At 37.0% G+C, this 20749-nt stretch overlaps 1 protein-coding gene across 1 annotated transcript in view; it reads left to right on the top strand.

The window, feature by feature from the left end:
• LOC137620846 (MOXD1 homolog 2-like) overlaps nucleotides 1-20749 on the top strand; it is a 100777-nt gene that overhangs the window by 76562 nt on the left and 3466 nt on the right. Inside the window, exons 4-6 of the mRNA XM_068351294.1 lie at nucleotides 3299-3458; nucleotides 4843-4962; nucleotides 13428-13594. Coding sequence (XP_068207395.1) covers nucleotides 3299-3458; nucleotides 4843-4962; nucleotides 13428-13594 — 447 coding nt within the window. The remainder of the gene's footprint in view (nucleotides 1-3298; nucleotides 3459-4842; nucleotides 4963-13427; nucleotides 13595-20749) is intronic.

The following is a 20749-nucleotide window of genomic DNA, read 5'->3' as shown; positions in this document are numbered from 1 at the left end:
CCAGAGATATGTCCTTTTTGAAAATATACCCCCCAAAATACATATATCTATACATTTATTTACGTAAATCTTAAGTCTGGATATATTTATACATTCATACATGATATATTTTTTAAATATGTGCATTTATATATATATATATATATATATACTGTAAATACACACTTATATACATAACTACAAACGCACACACACACACATACATATATATATTATATATATATATATATATATATGTTGCTCTATGATGTTTTATCAGTAATGTTCATGAATGTCATTAGTTAGTGAATAAAGCATAAAAAGTGTCTGGTACTGGGTTTAAAAATGAAAATTACTCAATGGTGGTAAAGTGTATCAGGAGAAACACCTATTGCATATCACCCACTCATTTTCTACCATTGAAAGCTTTAAACCATGTCCGAACACGGGGCTTGTCAAAACTAATAAACGTAACAAGTCTAATGATAACTAATATCCTCTTATGAATTGAAAGGATGTTAGTTGAACGTGGCCCTAGTTACTGCACACTGGATTGCATGAAGCCACTACCAAAAGAGGCACTGCATTGAAAGGCTGGTTTGAAGTTTAATGTATTTTCATTTAATTTCCCTTTGACCTGATGGTAATGGACTATTTCAACTAAGTGTTGCTATATCATTATCATGGAGCACATTTGTTAGCCTGCGAAAGTGTTAGGAAATGCAGGTTTATTGAGAAACTTTTTTTTGTTCTCTTAATTCTGCATGAAATGCTCCTAATTCATTTGTACGTAGTCTAATTATTTGTAAAAATTCAACATCCAGATCATTAACTTAACTTCTCCAAGGTTCAAACACATTGTCATTATTTTTTATATCATGAATTTTAGCATTTATTCATTATTTTGTTTTATTTTTTACTTTTCTCTTATCCACTCTCATCTTATTTTAGGTTAGAGAGACCGACAAAACTATGGACTGAAGACGATTACTAGATCATGAGAGAAAAATAAGTGATCGTGATCTTTCTATTTGTCCTTGCCTGTTTGTCTGTCTCTTATTTCAGTGTCTGTGTCTAGTAAACACAAAGCTCAGTAACTCCGCCAATTTTGATTGCTAAAGCATGAGAGAGAGAGAGAGAGAGAGAGAGAGAGAGAGAGAGATATGAAAGGACGGTTCTCATATACAATACGTAAGAGCTTAAGGTAAATTGTAAATGAGGTAAAATATAATTTATTTAAGCTCGTCATTCCACGAAGGGAACAGTTCATCTCACGCAAAGAGCAGATATCTATCGAGAGTGTCCCCATATTCTCACTAATAGCCACACTCTTCAAGTAACCTTATTCCAACACCCCCAACCCTTTCTAGCTTTACACGTAAAAGTGATTTAGTAGTCAATTTCACTTTTTTTTCCTAGAAAAATTATTTTACTTTATGAACCCAGTATGACTCGTATTTTTCACTTTTTCGAATTTGAACATTTATGAACAAATAAGTTTTCATATGAATCTCTCTCTCTCTCTCTCTCTCTCTCTCTCTCTCTCTCAACCCCATTGACCCTCTGTCCTTAGCGACTAACACCAGCGAAATTGATTTTTAATCGGTTATGGGGATGTTTCCAGTTGGCTTGTAAGAGAGGGCTAATTATTGTAAATATAGACCTTTATAATTCTCCCTCTCTCTCTCTCTCTCTCTCTCTCTCTCTCTCTGTGGCACGAACTCCTGTGTCGTGACCTGACATCGAAATTTTAATTCTTTTCAGTTTTTTATATTTGGTTATTTTGTCTTTTGTTAACAATATATTCGCATCACGAATCTCTCCTGTCGTTCTTTCTCCCAGGGCCGTTTTTTAACGTTTGCATTCATGGTTTTATTGTTATTTTTTTTTTCCATATTCGAGCTTCTGTCTTTTAAGCTATTCTTTTGCTTCCTCCCTATTTTTTTCCCACTGCAGATATTTTTCCTCGACTTTAGTTTGCATTCAGCTTTGTGTTCATCTTTTGTCCTTTGCTGATTTCTTTTTTACTTTTGTTTACTCTTTATTCCTTCAATAGACCGTTTAATTCCTTTTCTTAATCTCTCTCTCTCTCTCTCTCTCTCTCTCTCTCTCTCTCTCTCTAAATTAGTATGAAAATAAAACTCAAGTATTTGTTGCAATTAGGATGATCACTATTTGCCACCAACAGACAGATAGATGACAATGTCTTTCTTTTATCACTATTTTTCAGAGACAGATAACAATATATTATTTTTCTCCTCTCGTCCTCTCTTCACTAGAGTTCATCCTCGTCTCTCCTTTTCCCATCCTCATGTCCCTCCTATCCCCACCTCCTGAAAAAGATAGGACAAAAAGCAGACAGGGAGGAAAAAAGGAGGAATATCCCATTCCGATTTGGAACTGACCATTCCTGGCTAAGGGATGAAGATTACACCCTCACATTCCCTCCTCCCCTGATATCTCCCCCCCCCCCTTTCCTATCACTACCTTCCCTTCCCTTCTTGATTTTTGTTGTACGGTCGCTCCTCCTTTTTCTTTGCTGCGGGATATTTCTGGAAAGGTTGGATTTTAATAAGTGAAAATCATTGGAAATTTATCAAGAGATTCTAGTCCGTGTAGTTTATATTTCAGAAATATACTGTTGAAGTGAATGAAAAGTTTTTGAGATTTCTGGAAGATGAAATAAAAAAGAAAAAAATTTACATTGACCTTCTAGTGCTGAACTCGTAGTATAATAAAAATCACTGCAATGTTAAGCATTGCAAGTATGTAAAAGGAAATTATCTCAAGAAGAAACTAAACTGATAATAGGAGAAAAAAATATTCAATATATTAATAAAATAGACTTCTTTGGTTAATTTTTCAGGAAACCGTGAAGTGTAATTTAGAATTTGAATTGCATTAGAAAAACAGATTTTATGTGGGTGATCTAATCCACTGGGATGTTACGTATATAAAGTTGTATTTTAAACCTTTGAATTCTCCTTATCTACAACCAGATGATATCTGCTTAATATGGTTATTTTGAGGATTTGTTTCTAATTCAGATTTAGAGGAAACTGCTTAATGTTTGGAAATATATTTATTTATGTTTCTTAGTTTCTGCTTTTCTTCACATTATTATTATTATTATTATTATTATTACTTAGTAAAGCTACAACCCTGGTTGGAAAAGCAAGATGCTATAAGCCCAATGGCTCCAACAGGGAAAATAGCCTACCAAGGAAAAGAAATAAGGAAACAAATAAGAAACGCTTATATGCCTGACATATGCCTGACTAGACTAAAGTTTTTTCCTTCTCTTTAACTCTTTCCACAGGGCCTTACCTTACCCTCAGAGGCTGGTTATCCTCTGACCCCAAATGGTCCCAAGTACTACATGATGCAGGCGCATTATGACAACCCGGATGAACACAATTTCACCGATTACTCAGGGATTCGCATCATCTACACACCTGAGCTTCGCTTCTATGATGCTGGTACGTTATAACTCTATTGTTCAAGTTACTATGTATATATATATATATATATATATATTTATATATATATATATATTTATATATATATATATATTTATATATATATATATATATATATATTTATATATATATATATATTTATATATATATTTATATATATATTTATATATATATATTTATATATATATATATATATATATATTTATATATATATATATATATATTTATATATATATATATATATATATATGTATATATATATATATATATACTGTATATATGTATATATACTGTATGTGTATATATATATATATATATATGTGTGTGTGTGTGTGTGTGTGTGTACAATTACTGAAGGTGATGTCATAACTGTATATCTTGTTACGACACGTGAAGACATACCTTTTGAATTATATAGTCATGTATGATCTTTATTCTAAAGACAACTACTTACTTCACCTTGAATGCGCATTATGGACGCAGGATAAGGTGTGTCCGTAATTATAGTAGTCTTAGGCAGTCAATTTTTCGCTTTAACGTTGTATATAACTGATTAAAATTTACTTCTGACGCCATTTATAAAGAAGCAAAGGCAGTGATTTTTTTTCTCAAAATAGATCCGTTTAGGGAAATTGATCGTCAAGTTTCTGTAAAAATATAGAAGGGTATTAACAGAGTGAATCATTTCGGTTAAAAGAGAAAATGCTATAATCTCTCTGAAATTTTCCGTATTGATATTAAACTACTTTGGGGAAATAGCCATTAAAAGTTCAGAATCATTAACGGAAAGTTGAAGTAAAAGGCATAACCAGCCAAAAAAGTCAGAACCGATAAGAGAAATTTTCTTCTTCACTAATAAGCGTAGGAGTCTTATGATGGTTTTTACCCTCGTTCTGTAGGATTACCGAAAACCCTCGGGAACACTCCCCTCCCCCCTTGAATTAATATGAGGCACATAAAACATTGCCTTAATCTAACTCCTAAGCTTTTCCATTTATTATTTTTCTCCCCTCGGAACATTAAGACGTTCGTTATGTACTACGTCATTGTTTGGCAATTTTCGTCTTTTATTACCGTACGCATTTCATAAATGGCCGAAAGCTTAGAATAGTTTTTGTTAAATGTCTTCAATATGTGTTTGTCAATATCCATAATTCTTTTCAAGTAAATCCATTTTTAATGAATTTTGGATTCTGACTTAATTTCTTAATATGAAATTTGTATTTTAATATAGGATTTATATAGTGGAGAATAGTTAATAGAAATAAAATTCTTTATAAGATTTTACCAGAAATTATTCATAAGAATATTATAGGCAATAGTTGATATGTAGACCTACAGATTTCTGGCAATTCATATTTTTTTCTTATTTTTCTTCTAATAGGAGTCATGAGCATCGGTCTAGACCCCAGCTGGAAACATCAGATTCCTCCTCGACAGAGGACCGTCTTGTCAGAAGGACACTGTGTTGGAGAATGCACTGAAGCAGCCCTGCCCCCAACAGGTAAGACAGTTGTCCGTACAATTGTTTTAACACCTTTCAAGGTTGATCGTTAATTATATGAAATTATAGTTTGGCAGAAACATATTTTTTTTTTTCAAATCAATCGATGGTATAGCGAGGTTGCAGGTGCAAGGTTGATGCAATTGCAAGTGCAAGGTTGATTCACAATTGCATGAAATTATAATTTGGCAGAAACTATATAAATTTTTCTAAATCAAATGATAGTATAGTGAGAACGTAGATATTATCATTCAAAACTATATATATACTGTATATATTACAGATAGATACAAAGATAGATAGATATAACTATGGATTACGAGATATGCTTATCGTTTTAGATGTATGATTTCGGAAAGGCAACATGTGAGGTAAATGCGCGTTAATATTTATACTTATATCTTCTTTGGTCTTGAGATGAAGTGTGCCTGCCTGATACGAAATAAATGTTTTTTCATGTTTTTCTTCGCCAAGGGTTTATTTTTTTCTCATATGTAAGCCTAGAAGAGCTATAGCAGTTAGGTGATTATATCCATGATAAAACCTCGTCCAATGAATGCATATCTAACCCTTTATTTGTTGTATTTTTATTTATTGATATCTGTATTCTCGTAATTTATTAATTTGTAAAGTACAAAGAACCGACATTTTTTTAGCATATATATGTTGGAATATCGGAAGTAAACCAGTTTTCTTGGATATCAAAGGTGAAAAGATGACAAGCGTGAGATGAAACATAGCGGATTTAATCTGCACAGTGTGATGCTCTTCTCAATTTTTTTCCAGTTTCCTTTCCAATACCAAATCTGTAAGGGGAATCCAATGCCTTAGTTAATACTTAAATTGATGATAGTCGCAATACTGTGTAGTTTCATTTTAATTATAAGGACGTGGCAAGTTTTGTTTATATAAAACTGGTTATAATGATTCGAATAGAATTCTAAGGATAATTCCCATCATAAACACGATTCTCTCATTTCTCGTATAATTCTAAATCTTGCATTCAATATTTGTAATTTTAGAAATAATGGGTTTTTCTTCGTGAATAATGATTTTTCTTTTTATTTACTTTTATTAATTATTTTATGGGTTTCCCCTTTCAGTCTCTGCTCTCATGAGATCACGTCACTTGCTTGAAATTAGGAGCGATATCCCTCCAAATTCATTAATGAACGATGTATTCAGTGAATAATTTATGTACACAAAATGTTCATGCGACTCATTTCAAATATTTTTCATGTGTATAATCTTGGTTCCCCCTTTTATCTTCATTAAAAACAAGAAAAATTCTCGAAAAACATGCAGGGTGAAGTCAGGTACTTAATCTTATATGATATATAGGATCAGAGCTGGGTTGAAGAAATAGATAAAAAATGGATAGCCCTATTTTGAGATGATTTATGGAGAGAATTAGGAAGGGAGATTTTGAAAGAGATATATGGTTATATGGCCGCAGACAAGATTGTAAATACTGTGGAAGAAATCTCTCTCTCTCTCTCTCTCTCTCTCTCTCTCTCTCTCCCCTTTTATCGACAGAAAACGGAGATTGGAAGAGAAATCTAACTTATGCAAAGATTCTTTTTAAAAGGCAAAACTTCTCATAAGAATTAGAATTTCACTGTCTTCTCGTAAATCATAATTTTATTAATAAAATTATTGTTACGTTTAACAATAGCTGAACATTGTTGATTGTTATTTTACTGTCCTAACTGTTTTTCCGCAATGGGAAACTTAAAAAAAAAAAAAAAAAAATGCCGTAATATTTTGGTGTATCAATCAATTAATGTTATTTGATTAATCACTCTTCCTTGTGTATGGCCTAACTATGGTAGGTGAAGATTTTTCAGACTTTACCTTAGCGATAAATATATGTATAAGTGTAAAAGTAATGATAACTTCGTTATAACGGTCATGCAAGACTTTACTTTCCTCTGTCATGTTTCTCAGCCTTCTGTCTTCATCAAACAAGTTGGATTGGAAATTAGAAATTAAACATTTAAGGGCATAAGCGAAATTTCGACTGAAATTTGATGTTATGGCAAGTAAATGGGTAGTTAATATTTCGGGGGGGGGGGGGGGATTTCCATATGGATAAGTGTGTTTCGAGATGGTAGAATGCAAGATGATAGCTTGATGTAAAGTGTATAATAAAGATTTTTAGGAGAGGAGAGTAAAAGGACGACCTAAAAATTATTAGATAGATGATGTGAAAGGTAATATTATTGAAAGGAAGATACTTGCTAGCCGGGCATAGCAAGAGTGCGTCTGAGATCGAGGTACATATTCCAGTGTATGTAGGGAGGTATATTGCGGTGATGGAAAAACGTTCCTATTTTGGAAGAAATCCATTCATGTAATAATCCAGAAATTTGCAGGTAAAATTTGTTGTAGTTAATTACTTTTGTCAAAATGCTAATATATACTGTAAGTTTTAATACTAGCCAGAGTAGATGCACTTATCTTAAAATGTAATTTTTAATTAGTATCAGTTATGTACGCAAGGTAGAGTAAACATTTAAAAATATGGAAGTCACGAGTGTGTCAAAAGCTATCGATATATACAGTGTGTGTATATATATATATATATATATATATATATAATTCGTTTTATTTTTCAGATGTGAAATGAATATACGTATAAGAATGTATTTATACATATATGAAAACTGGTAGGAATAAAATTTGGTGACTTCAGAGGGGAATAGGGAAACTTTGATAAATGATCGGAAGTCAGTATGAAAGGAAAATGATGAAGAGAGTTACGAGCTTGAAGAGAAAAGTTGAGAAGAAACTTCCAAATGACTGACATGACTGGTTTTGGTCCTTGAGAGAGAGAGAGAGAGAGAGAGAGAGAGAGAGAGAGAGAGAATTGACGGTATATTGATTCTTTGAAGCCTTAGATACTGTAATTTTTTCATTTCTGTATATTTTAAGCTGTAAACTTCTAAATAATGTAAAATTTAATTCATGTTGCCAGTGACTTGATGATTATCTGTGCGCCTATTCTATCTGGGACTGATTTCTGGTTTATCCAGGCAGTTACATGGAGAATCTTTGGTTGACATTATACTCCATATTCTTGAAGTGAATACTTTATCTTTGGTTGACATTATACTCCATATTCTTGAAGTGAATACTTTATCTTTGGTTGACATTATACTCCATATTTTTGAAGTGAATACTTTGAATAATGTCTTGATGTTTGTAGGTACACTTGTGTAAAACCTAGATTTTTTCATTCACAAAATATAAGGTCAATGTTTTTCAATTTATCTCATAAGTCGATGCGCTTGATTTCAACATCTTATAACTTGTCTTGCTCTTGTTTAGATGCTACCAATTTTCCCTGCTGATGTAAAGACACTTGCCTATGTAAATTTTCCCCTGAAGAACATTAACAGCTATAAAAACCTTGCCATGGGGGGGTACGATGACATCTGCAGTTAAATACTGCTCTTCATTTCCCTAGTCATTAAAGTTTTTTTCTGGCTTGAAAATGAGTCTCTCTCTCTCTCTCTCTCTCTCTCTCTCTCTCTCTCTCTCTGAAGCGCGAAACCTGGTCAAGTTTAATCTTATATCTTTAAGCTTACATTTGTTTCTGAAAAATATTTTCGGCTTCCTCTCTCAAGCAAACAAATCTCAATTTCTCTTCTCTAGCAAACAGTTCTCAATTTCTCTTCCCCTACCTGTTATGAGTGTCTTTCTTCAACTCTCGCTTAGCTTCTAATAACAGATTCCCCTCTTCATTGTGAAATCTACAAAACACGTCTTGGACAGACTCTCTATTTTCCCAATGCCAAGATTTTGAAACGAAATACTGCCAACATTTGCCAGTAGAGCTTCGAGAATTTTAAAGTGGGACTCAATTTTCTCACCTCTTAGCATGCATATAGGTCACCAGTCTTGGCCTTGTTTTGTTCACAACCATTTCATTTTGACCGACTCTCGCCAATCTGGCCTTTACTTGGTTTCAAGATTACATTCGCACTTTGGTTTCTACGATCAAATTTCGAATTTTGTGTTAAGGTTCATTTTGACAGACCATTTCATGTTTTTTATCAATGAATTCTATAATCATGCCAAGTAGGCCGTGTGGGTCGATTTTACTCAAAAATTTATCACTCTTTCATCAGATGATACTCAGCTCCAACTTTTCATGTGTTTAGATAATAATCTTGATATCCTGATAACATTGTTAGTTTCTGGCTATGATCTTGATGTCCCTAAAACGTTGTATCCTATAGTCGCTGGCAATACTTATATACCCTGAATGTCATTATGGTATTCGTATGACAATGTTGCTTTTCAAATCTTGACAAAGGACTACCGTATTGACCTATTTTACGCGTTTATCGAAATAAGGATTAATTGTTAAATAAAAGAATTATTTATGTACGATTATTAACATTGTTAGCTATTTTAGGATGATCAGTCACGAAATATTCGAATGTATTTTATTACCCTAAAGGACCAAGAATTGTAAGTCACTTGAATGTAGAAAATTCACAAATCTGAAAAGGAAAGGCGGATGAAATAACCAGAAAAAGTAATAGGAATGGAAAATACGAGAGGAAAGATGGAAGGAAAAGAAATAGGTGAATTCTGAGGGAAAATGTAATCACACAGAGAGAGAGAGAGAGAGAGAGAGAGAGAGAGAGAGAGAGGTTCGTTTTGGTTTCCCCTTCGTCGCCAGAGCCACCGCTAATATGGAAAGGTTACGGTCACCTTGACGCACGCTAGAGGGATTTTGTGTGAGATCAGTGTGGGTCAGGTGTATTTACGGTGTGGGTGGGATGTTGGGGATGGGTAGAGGCAAGAGCTTGGGTAGAGAGAGAGAGAGAGAGAGAGAGAGAGAGAGAGAGAGAGAATTTTCACTTGGCCGCTCAAAGTTTCGACATGTATATGATTTCGATATTAATGCTTATGTAGGGGGAGAATCTTGGGAAAACTTCAGGGGATTCTATCTTAATTGATAAATTCATAGATCTTTATAAGACAGCTATCAGAAAAATATAACCATTGTTAAACGAAAACAAAAATGAGATAAATTGATAAAGAACTATCTTAAATTTAAACACAGCTATCAGAAAATTATAAACATTGTAAAAACAACAGTTCTGAATTTTTGTAAAGAAAAAATAGACGGAAATTAGAGTATGATATTGCTAAGTATTTTGAGATTGGTTCATTTATATATATATATATATATGTGTGTGTGTGTGTATATATATATATATATATATATGTATATGTGTGTGTGTGTGATTTATTTAGTTTTTAAGGTTTGTTGGTGTGAATTGCAACGATGGCTAACTAATATTTATGGTAGTTATAGATTTTATTGAGAAAGTCTACGGTATTTGGTAGTAATATTTGGCGGATGGATTATGTTTGTCATTGCCTTATGTATTTAACTTAATTGTAAAAAGATATAGTGATCATATTACTTTTTATTGACAAACAGAAAAAAGACTATAATTGACACTGTCAACTTACGGAATACAGTAAAATTGAATATAATTTTCGTGCTGTCTCCCAAGGAAACAAGACCGACAGAAGAAAAATAAAATCGACAGAATTATGAAGAACGCGTAAAGAGATAATAAAATGATTCTTTTCGCTGTGTGCAACCTCATTATATTTTGTAATAGCAATGATAAGCAATAATATGAGATTCCGACTTGGAATCCTTTACAAGTGTGGCAAGTACCACACCGCGTTAACAGTACTTCATAATTGCGTTTTGCGGTCATGAAATGAACAATTTCATCTTGCAGGAATCCCCGGACTTATCGGGATTACTTTGTTTTATAGATTCATCCATTAAAACAGGTTGGAACGCTTAAGGAGACAGATCCATAGGTTAGAGGCCGTGAGTGAGAAAATGACGAGGAACATCAAATTCAGTTTAAAGACGGGTCTAAAAATTGAGGGAAAAGCAATATCCAACAATGGCTGTAGGATTATATAGGGCAAGGTTTTTCGGTTTTAATGAATGTGATAAGATTGGAATTAGATCTCGTTTTTTTTTTAATCATACAATATTGCATATGTACTAGTCTAAAGGATAATTAATTATTATTTAATCGAAGCATGTTAAGGCCATAGACTTTTTAATTTTTTCCTGTGGTATTGAGTAGAAATGTTGAACTCCATCAAATCTTTCTTATTTTCATGTACAGTAGTTCATAAGGTGTGGTCATAGTGGCGAGGTAGAGAGATGTTAAATCACTTATCAATGCTGAAGTAAGTTTAATATGGTAAAGATTGAAAAGCCTGGAAATATTAATTACAGTAGTTGCTCAAAAAAATTTGAGACATTGGGATATTCAGTTGCAACAAAATAGCAGTGATATCCTCATAGGCCACAAGGTGGCCAAGACATCCGTTTCACTGATATTTTTGTCACTGCTGTTGTCATCATTCTTCTGACCTTCTATTTGTACCATTTATAGCTACGTTAATTTGCTAGACATTTAGAACACCATTTTTTTCTTCAGGAATCATGATTTTTGCAACTCCTGTGTATGATCGAAACAGTAAATTTCTTTATATAGCTGGCTATGTTTCAGCTTTTATTTGTATTTTGGATAAATAATCTTAGTAGGTTCGGGTATAAACTGGGATGCATTAAAAAGGGAGACCACTGTTTGCCATGCATTCACAAAACTGATATAAGTAATCGGTAGAAAAAATAAATTACCACGACTAGTTCTACGGTATATAAAACTTATAGTAGATATGAAAGTTTCCGATTGATTTTCGTTTGAATCATTAATATTAATTTGATTAGTGATTGTCTTGATACCAATATATTAATCATGTAGAACGAACATGTTGAGTTTTAGAATTTGGGTATCAAACTTAGAATAGCTATCGTTTAATATTTTATAACTAGAATGGTGTATTCGGTTTGAATTATGTCAACAAAGTCTTGATATTCTTTTTGATTCTGAGCCGACTCCGAAATAACAGTTTTTTTTTTTTTTAGAGAGAGAGAGAGAGAGAGAGAGAGAGAGAGAGAGAGAGAGAGAGAGCACTGCTGGATAATGCCTCGGGTCTCTTCACTGTGCAACATCTGCCGGATGATTCCAAACTTTTATGAGAAGTTCAGATTTTAATATGTCCGAATATCTCTGGGTACGAAGACTTACTATATTGGAAAATGGGAAAGGAAGTGGCTGAGTTTTTAAAGTGGTAGGGGGTTGAGGGGAGTAGTACTCTTATTTTGGAGGAACGTAGACTTTGGTCTGACGCAGTATAGTCTCAGAGAGAGAGAGAGAGAGAGAGAGAGAGAGAGAGAGAGAGAGAGAGAGAGACGGAATGAACAATTCAGGGACAGATATGTATTGTAATGATTATTTTTCGTAGCTTGTAATAACAGAAAAAGTACCTCATGGACTCGGTTTCACAAAGACTATTGTCATTTAACTGTTAAATGTATTATAAGGAAGGCATTTGTCAAAGTCTAAAAAAATAAACCAACCAAAATTACCCAAGTCCATATCGACGCACACAACGGACATTGAAAAGAAAAAAAATGCTGTAGATGAAGCGTAGTGTGATTCTGTGCTTTATTTGGAACACGCAGAGTTATGAAAACATTGACATCATCCTTTCGCCCGAAAAAAGTACTCGGGCTTTAGGTGAGCAAGGTAATCCAATCATCTCCCCCTTTAATATCCCTCCAAGGGATATGAGAGGAAGGGAGAAATGCAAGTTAAGCAGAGGCTGTGGGAGGGATGGTAATAGAATTTTCTATCCATTAATTTTGTTGAGGGTTTGGCTAGTTCGAACTATTTCTAGGTTACTCAAGTGAATTATACTTAGATTGAAGTTATTTGGAAGAATCTACGTTAGGCTATTTCATTCATTGCTGGCAGAGGAAGAAGAGTCATATATTAACCGTCTTCCCAACATCCGATCACTGGTATTTGAAATTGCTCTGGTGTATTTATTCAGTTTTAAAAGTAGCTGGTACCTTCTTTTAATATATTTTTTTCGTACATGGAGGTGGATGTGGTAGCCAGAAAAAGGAAAAATGAGGTTAGAGGGAGAAGGTGAGAGGTAAGTTATTCATTAAGTCATTCTCGAGCGAGAACGTCGAGGTAATGAATATCTGGATAAACGTTACAAATAGGGAAACGCACTTATGGAGTAAGTATTGTGAAGATTTGTTGCATGTGGAAGATGGATGAAAGGCTGAGTTGGAGTATGCAAAGTGGTATTTGTGTAAGTTTAAAAATTATATTTGAAGTGGCAACATAGGATGCAGAGTAAGTGCCGTAGTAATGTGATAATCCCCTTTTGTTGAACAGGGATCCTTCCGAAATTCTTTAAATGACTTGATATTGAGAATGTAGATGTAGAGGGGTGAAATTGAACCTCAAATTTAGCTAAATTTAATCCAGTTTAATATTGACTTATAAATGCCTTTTCCCTAATTCTTTATTTCTCTCTCTCAGGCATCAATGTTTTTGCGGTTATTTTGCACACACATCTGCTGGGAAGAAAGGTTCGTGTCCGCCACATAAGAGATGGTCGAGAGCTGGAGCCTATAGCCCAAGATAATAATTACGACTTTAATTACCAGGAATACAGAGCACTTACCAATCCCAGAACAGTATTGCCGGTGAGTTTATATGCATTACATATATTTTAATTTTTGTATATCGAATCGTAATTCATGTCATAATCCACATTTTAGTTGCCACTCTCTTTTGACATCTTTTTTAAGGTTGTAATTTTCTTTTTCTTCATTTTTGGGGGTTTAAAGTTGTCAAAAAAAATTGTCAAAATGTACGAGTATTTTGCTGTCAAAATGTACAAGTAAGTATTTTGCACTAGAAAGTGACATAAATGGGGGGATTAAAATTTTAAAGATTATTTAAGATATTTAAAATAATTTTAAAGATTATTTGAGATATTTAGTGTATGTCAAATTTATTTCTACATAAATACAAACCCTAGAATTGTACCTATTCGTTTTTCCAACGGAACGGAAACCTTAGATTAACATAGAACCTGTAAGGACCACTGGTAATTACTGTAGTAGCCTAAATTTGTTTAATATTTCATATTTAGCTGTATTGTCTTGTACAGTATTTATGATGAATTCTTAGTAAACTGTCATGATGTCACTGTAAATAATTTATTTTGGGAACAAAATTTTGCGCAGTAGCTTATTCATGCGAATGCACAGTACACAAATACAAACTGGTAATTTATCATCCACCTCTTCATTAATTTCTGCTTTTATAGTGAAAGAGAGGGGTTATGATTTTTCTTTTTCATAAGGATTAATATTTTTTCCCTTCAAATTACCTGTGGTCTTTAAGAGAAAGTACCGTCAGTGTACCTCATGTAATGCTCTATAGACATTATTTGACTCTGTAGCGTTCATTCAGCCCCTAGCTGCACATGCTTCCGTTCTCAATTGCTTTTGCTCCAGCCTTTCATAATTTTTGCCTGGAAGTGTGATTTAAAGTCCTCCCCTGTTGCACTTGGACACGAATAATTTCCAATATAAGCCAATTAACTGCAATACTGTATTCTGTCTCCATTGGTCCCCTATACTCACTGTTAATCAATAAACAAGGAGGAGGGGGTGCTAGCGAACAGTCTCAGTGTTCCCATTGTGATTTTTAGGCTTTTGCCCAGGTTGAGGAACAGTGATAAACCATCATCTGGCGTGAATACATCACCCAAATTACCCATTCCTTATACTGTACTCACTATCTTTGTTGTGGTGAGGTAAAAAAGGAAATTAGATTATTCTATTAAAGATCACTCAAGAACAGGGTTCCTAATAAAAGAAAAACAAATGTAATTTCAAAGTTTATTTTGATAGGTTGGAGGATAAAATTGTCGGAAAAATTATGAAGCTCAGCTAGACCAGCGTACTGAAGGGCATCAGTCTTATTATATTTTTCCACTTGACAGTGTCTCAAAAACACTGTTGGGGGATCTGAAATTGAGAAAAAGGTTTTTATAGTAACAGTAAAAAGTCCTAATTGCTATAAAAGAAACAAGTAAATGATAACAGTAAAAAATTCACACATCAGCAGCCTTGGCTTGGGCTGTCCGTGCAGGATTGGCTTGAGCCTCGACTTGCCTGGGTCTCTTTCTGCCGGGCTTAGTCCTGGGACTCTAATTGGCAGGCTTGGCTTGTGGCTTAGGATCTCTCTTTGGCTGGCTAGGCCCAGTTGTCTTAGTTTGGCCCAGGGCTTCTCTTTGGTAAGATTGGCTTGGCCCAATCCTCTTTACAGGAGGATCCATTCCCAAATGGGGCCTCTCTTTACAACAGGGTTGCTTTGCCGCCATGCATTTTGGCTGGCTGGTTTGGGTTTATAGTCTTAGCCTTTCTTCGGCATGCCAGGCAAGGTGTGTATATTCTTTAGGCTCTCGGTTTGACTTGCCACCTTTCCTGGGCTTGGCCGGGGTCCTCTTTGGCAAGCTCGTATTGTCTTAAGGCTCTAATCAGCATTTGTAAGGTTAGTCTAGGCCCTTTCTTCAGTTCTCTTGGTCTAGTCTAAGACCTGTTTTGTATCTTGCCTGGGCTCTAGGTAGCTGAATTGGAACTCTTCTTTAGCTTGGCTTGTTTCAGAATCTCCCATCATCCGACCTTGTCCAGGGCCTCTATTTGGCAGAATTTGTTTTGGCCAAGCCTCTGTTCAGCAGGGTTGGCTTAGCCTAGGACCTCCCTTCATCAAACTTTCACTTGACTTTTTGACCCAGGAACTCTGTGTGCAGGCTTGGCTAGGCTCAGCTTTGCTCAGGCCTATTTTCAGCAGAATCTTTGGCTACAGGTTCTTTCTGGCAGGATTGGCTGTGCCCAAGCCTTATTCAGCAGCCTTGGCTTGGTCACGGATCTCTCTGGCAGCCTTGGCTTGGTGTAGGGTCTCTTTTTGGCTGCCTAGGCTAGGCTTTAGCCTAGGGTCTTTTTGGGCAAGCTTAATTAGACTCTCGTTGGCAGGATTGCTTTGGCACTGGACCTCTCAACAGCTTGTCAGCTTTGACTGCTCTAAGTGTTTCTTCAGTACTCTCTCACCTAGGCTAGACCTGGTTCTCTCATTGGCAAGTCTTGCCCAGGGCTCTTCAGCAGGGAAATAGGTTTGTGCCGCACTTTGGCAGGCTAGGTTTGGCTTTTCCAGGGGTTTCTCTTTGTCTGGGTTATGGTACAGGGGTTTCTCTTTGTCTGGGTTATGGTACTGTCATCAGACAGGTAGGGTTGGCTTTCTTTGGATGGGCCTCTCTCTCTCTTTAGCATACCAGACAAGACTTGTTTCTTGACATCTCTTCAGTTGTCTCTCATCTTGGCTGAGACACAACCTCTCATTTTAGCAAGCTTGGCATCTTGGCGTAACGGCGTAAGGCTTTTCTTCGTCAGATCTGGCTTAGCTGTAGACCAATTTTCAACAATTTTTTCAACAATTTATTAGGGTTGGCTTGGCTTGGCCCCAAACCCTCTCAGCATCATCTTCTTTGGACCCCTCTTCAGCAGGCCATGGTCCTCTCGAGGCTTAAATTGTATTGTCTAATCCTTCACTTTAGATTGGGACTAAGTCTGGGCATATCTTTGGCAGGTTAGGCAAGGGTTGTCTCTCTCGGCTTGGCTGAAGTCCTGATCCTGGCTCTCTCATTGTGGTGCCTTTTGTTGGAAATTTTGGTTGTGCCCCCAGCTCCTTAAGCAGCAGCAGCAGCAGGCTAGGCTGGGCTGGACCTTGGCTATTTTGTTGGCTGGTTGGTTACCTAATGTCTCTTCATAAGGTTTGGCTTGGACCCTCTTGTCGGTAGTATTACAGTCTTTGGATGGCGAACCAGCCAGAACCTTTCTTTGGCATTCCAAGCAAGACTTTTCTTAGCTCCTCTTTGGTAGTTTATATCATTTTGGGTTTCTGACCACTCATTAGCATGCTTAGCCAGGCACTGGACCTCTTTGGCAGGCTTAGCAGTTTGGCTTATAGCATTTCTTCAGGCAGTTTGCCCCGACTTGGCCCAGTAGTTTCTCCATAGCTGGCTTGGCTTGGCTTGGTCCTGGACCTCTCTACGATAGGTTAGGCTGGGTTCTGGCCTTCTTATCAGCAGGATTTGCTTGGCTTAAGGGTTCTCTTGTCCCCATGACTTTTGTTGGCATGCTTGGCTGAACCTTGGTCCTCTCCTTGACAGGCATGCCAGACTAGACTTGTCTCTTCAGTATTCTCTCATGTTGGCTGGGGCCTGGCTTAGCTTGGCCCCTCTCTTTGCCAGGATTCACTTTTCCATGCCACTTTTCAGCAGGCATGTCCTGACCCCAAGCCCTCTCATTGGCCGGCTTTCTCTTCGGTTGTCTCTCAGCTTGGCTGGGGCCTGGCACTTTCGGGCCCTGACACACTAATCTTGACCCTGGGCCTCTTTTTGGCAGGCTTTGTTGGACCCTCTCGTCGGATGTCCCAAGCCCTCAGCTCCTGTCACATTGCCCATATTGATCTTGACAGGATTGGCTTTGCATGCTACTTTTCAGCATACCTTCTCTATGGTAGTTTCTCATTTTGGCTAAGGCCTGGCACTCTCGGCAAGGCTTGGCATGGTGCTTAACTCCCTCATCAGCAGCGGCAGTCTGGCTGGGCCCTGGCCGTCTTTGTTCTACCGTCTCGTCGGCAGGGCTTGCTCCTTGTGACTTCTGTCGCATTGGCAGGTTTCGCCTTACTCCCTTTGGCATGTTTGTGTCTCAGGAGGCCTTCTTGTTGGACCCTCTTGTAGGCAGGATTATTGTCTTTGGATGGGAGAGCTAACCTTGGGCTTCTCCTTGGCATTCCAGGCAAGACTTACTCACCACTTCTCTTCGGTAGTTTCATCTTGGCTATACCCTGGCCCTCTCAATAGCATGCTTAGGCATAGCCCTGGCAGTTGGCATACGACTTTACTTCAGTAGGCCTGGCATAGTCCTGTGTTGATTCAGCAGGTTAGGCTTGGCCTAGGACCCCTCTCGTCAATAGGGGAAATAGGCCTGGGCCACTCTTTGACGGGCTAGGACCAGGACGTCATTTTGACAAACTTGGCTCAGTCTTGGACCTCTCGTTTACAGGTTAGGCCCTGGCCTTCTTGTCGGCAGGCCTTACTTGCCCCTAGGTTTCTCGTTGGCATGGTTGGTTGAACCTTGGCAGAGCTCTTTGAAATGGAACAATACTTGGAACAAGTCTCTTGTCTGCTGGAGCCCAGTCCTGGCACTTTACCTCTCTTGTTGACAGGCGTGGCCCTCAGCAGGTTTTCCCTTCAGTAATCTCATTCCTTGGCATTTAAAACCCTCTCATCTGCAGTTTAGGCCTTGACGTTCACCTTATGTTGATCCTAGCCATCTTTTTGCCAAGCTTGGTTAAATCCTCTCATTGGCAGCCCCTGGCCCTCCACTCCCTTCACATTGGCTGGCTTGGCCCAGCTCTTTGGATAAGTACTACGTCCAGGCTCCTGCTCTCTTTAGATGGGGACTAGGCCCATGTCTCTCTCTGTCAGGCTAGGCTAGTGCCCGACCCTCTAGTAATCAATCTTAGCTCTACCCCGGCCATCTCTATGGCAGGCCTGGCCGGTTCTCTCATCAGCATGCCTCCCTGTTTTCTGGCCCTCTTGACAGCTGGTTTGATCTGGCTTAAGGCCTCTTCTGGAGGGTTGGTTGAACCTTATCGTTTTGCCTTGGACCCGCTCTCTTTGGATGGGTGACTAGGCTTGGGCCTCTCCTCGGCATGTTAGGCAAGGCTTATGATCTCGGTATCTCTTGGCTGGCTCACTCTTCAACAGGCTTGGCTGGGCCCTAGCTTGCTCAGCTTTGCATTTCTCTTTGGTATTCAGGCTTGTCTGTGAGCCTCTGCTCTTATCAGTAGACTTAGCTTAGCTTTGCCCAGGGCCTCTCCTTTCATAGGCAGTATATCCCTCTCATTGGCAGGCTTTTCCAAGCGCCTCTCCTATCATCAGCAGACTTGTGATGTTGGCCCGGGGTCTCAGCATGACTTCATAGGTGGCCCCTGTGCCTCAATGGGAGAGAAGAAGAAACCCAAAAGAAAATCATAAAAACATTGAAACTAACCAAATCCTACAGCAAATGTTGCTAACTAAATGTAGTAATTGTATATTATAAAAAAATCACTAGCCAATATTCAATGTTAAATCAAGTCATAATAATAAAGGCAAACCAAGAGGAAAAGTATTTCTACTTACAAATTTCTCCCAAATGAAATTATATTCCATCTCAAGGTCCCTCCCAGACACAAAAGGGGGGGGGGGGGGCATGCTATCAACAAAATTGTACTTAGTGCTTTTGTTGTATTATGTATAGAATATGAGACAACTGGCCTTCTTATCAGCAGGATTTGCTTGGCTTAAGGGTTGTCTTGTCCCCATGACTTTTGTTGGCATGCTTGGCTGAACCTTGGTCCTCTCCTTGACAGGCATGCCAGACTAGACTTGTCTCTTCAGTATTGCAACAAAGTAGTAAATGAGAATGTGAGAATGTCAGTTAACTGTTTACTGTGTTTTGAAAGCCTTGTGCATTTTAGAAACTAAACTAAGAGACCCAACAGCTATTTTGTAGAACATGTGAACTGATAATTCAAATTAAAAGTGAATTGAAATACAAAATTAGCTTTAATAGTTATGCCCACCAACAGAGTATAACTGGTACATGAAAAATGCCAGAAGAATGTCCAAAATAGAATTTACTGCCTGGCAAGGCGAGAAGGCATTGTATCATACAGGATACAATCCTGTAAGCATGGCATCAAAGAACAAATAAGTGATTCTGTGTGCCATTTCCTAGTGTAAAACTATTTAACTAGATAATCCAGGACTTCTGAACCCTAGAACAGTTGCAATTTATCATTAGAAGTCTGTGGAAATTGAGTGAAAAGATAAATCTGAAATTGCATTTGGCAAAATTGTTATTTCTCAACAGAAACCCCCTCTCCTCAGACCATAACAGGAGAGTTCCTTCAGCTAAGTCATAAATTTTCTTGATTGGGTTGAACCAAGGGCCTTGGTTGAACCATCTTGTGTACAAATTTTTACACGTAAAATAGGGTGCCACAGGCTGGAAAATAAAACTAAAAAGTTTAACCTAGTAAATAATGTCTGGTCGGTAAAGGCTAAAAAGAAAAAAAAAGGGGGGGCACAGATGTAGTAACTCTGGAGGCATGTCCATTAGACAGAAAGTGGTGAGGACATCAATAGTGGTATCTAAGGGTATTGCAAGGTTATCAAGGAAACAGAGCCCATTTAACAGAAAAGAAAATTTTAATCAGGTGTCACCAACTTGAGGGGTGATCAGCCCAATCAAGATGATAAATAAACGAAGCCATCGATTGATGTGATAACAAAATGAAAACAATCTAAAGGTGTACATTTCATATTACTTATGACCTCTGATGTCAAGATGCCAGAAAACTCCAAATCAATCAATCAGCAAAGATTATCTTGAAAGTTTTTCAAGTGCTTAAATATTAATTGCTAATATGAAATATTTTGTTAAGTGAGGTACTAAAATATCTGTATGAAAATATAGCACTCAAATGGTTGAGTTACAAAGGCCTTGGGTAATGCTGAAGAGGAGAAATTCTCCCAATTCTACCTACTAAAGTGACAGGGCTTAGCTTACCAAGGGCTAAGGGTTGAGCAGACATCTTTAAGTATTACACTTTTCAAACATTTCCTCAGATAATTGGGGACAGCCCCAACCATTTGCGGCTAGTCTTTAGTTCTCATGAAGATTATTATCAGGGACTTTCCTAGCCAGCATAAAAATATTGTTAATTGCCTTCTT

Source organism: Palaemon carinicauda, chromosome 27 (assembly GCF_036898095.1).
Source record: "Palaemon carinicauda isolate YSFRI2023 chromosome 27, ASM3689809v2, whole genome shotgun sequence".
Taxonomy (NCBI): Eukaryota; Metazoa; Arthropoda; class Malacostraca; order Decapoda; family Palaemonidae; genus Palaemon; species Palaemon carinicauda.
The sequence above is the reverse complement of the archived record's forward strand: the minus strand, read 5'-3'. Positions and strand labels throughout refer to the sequence as shown.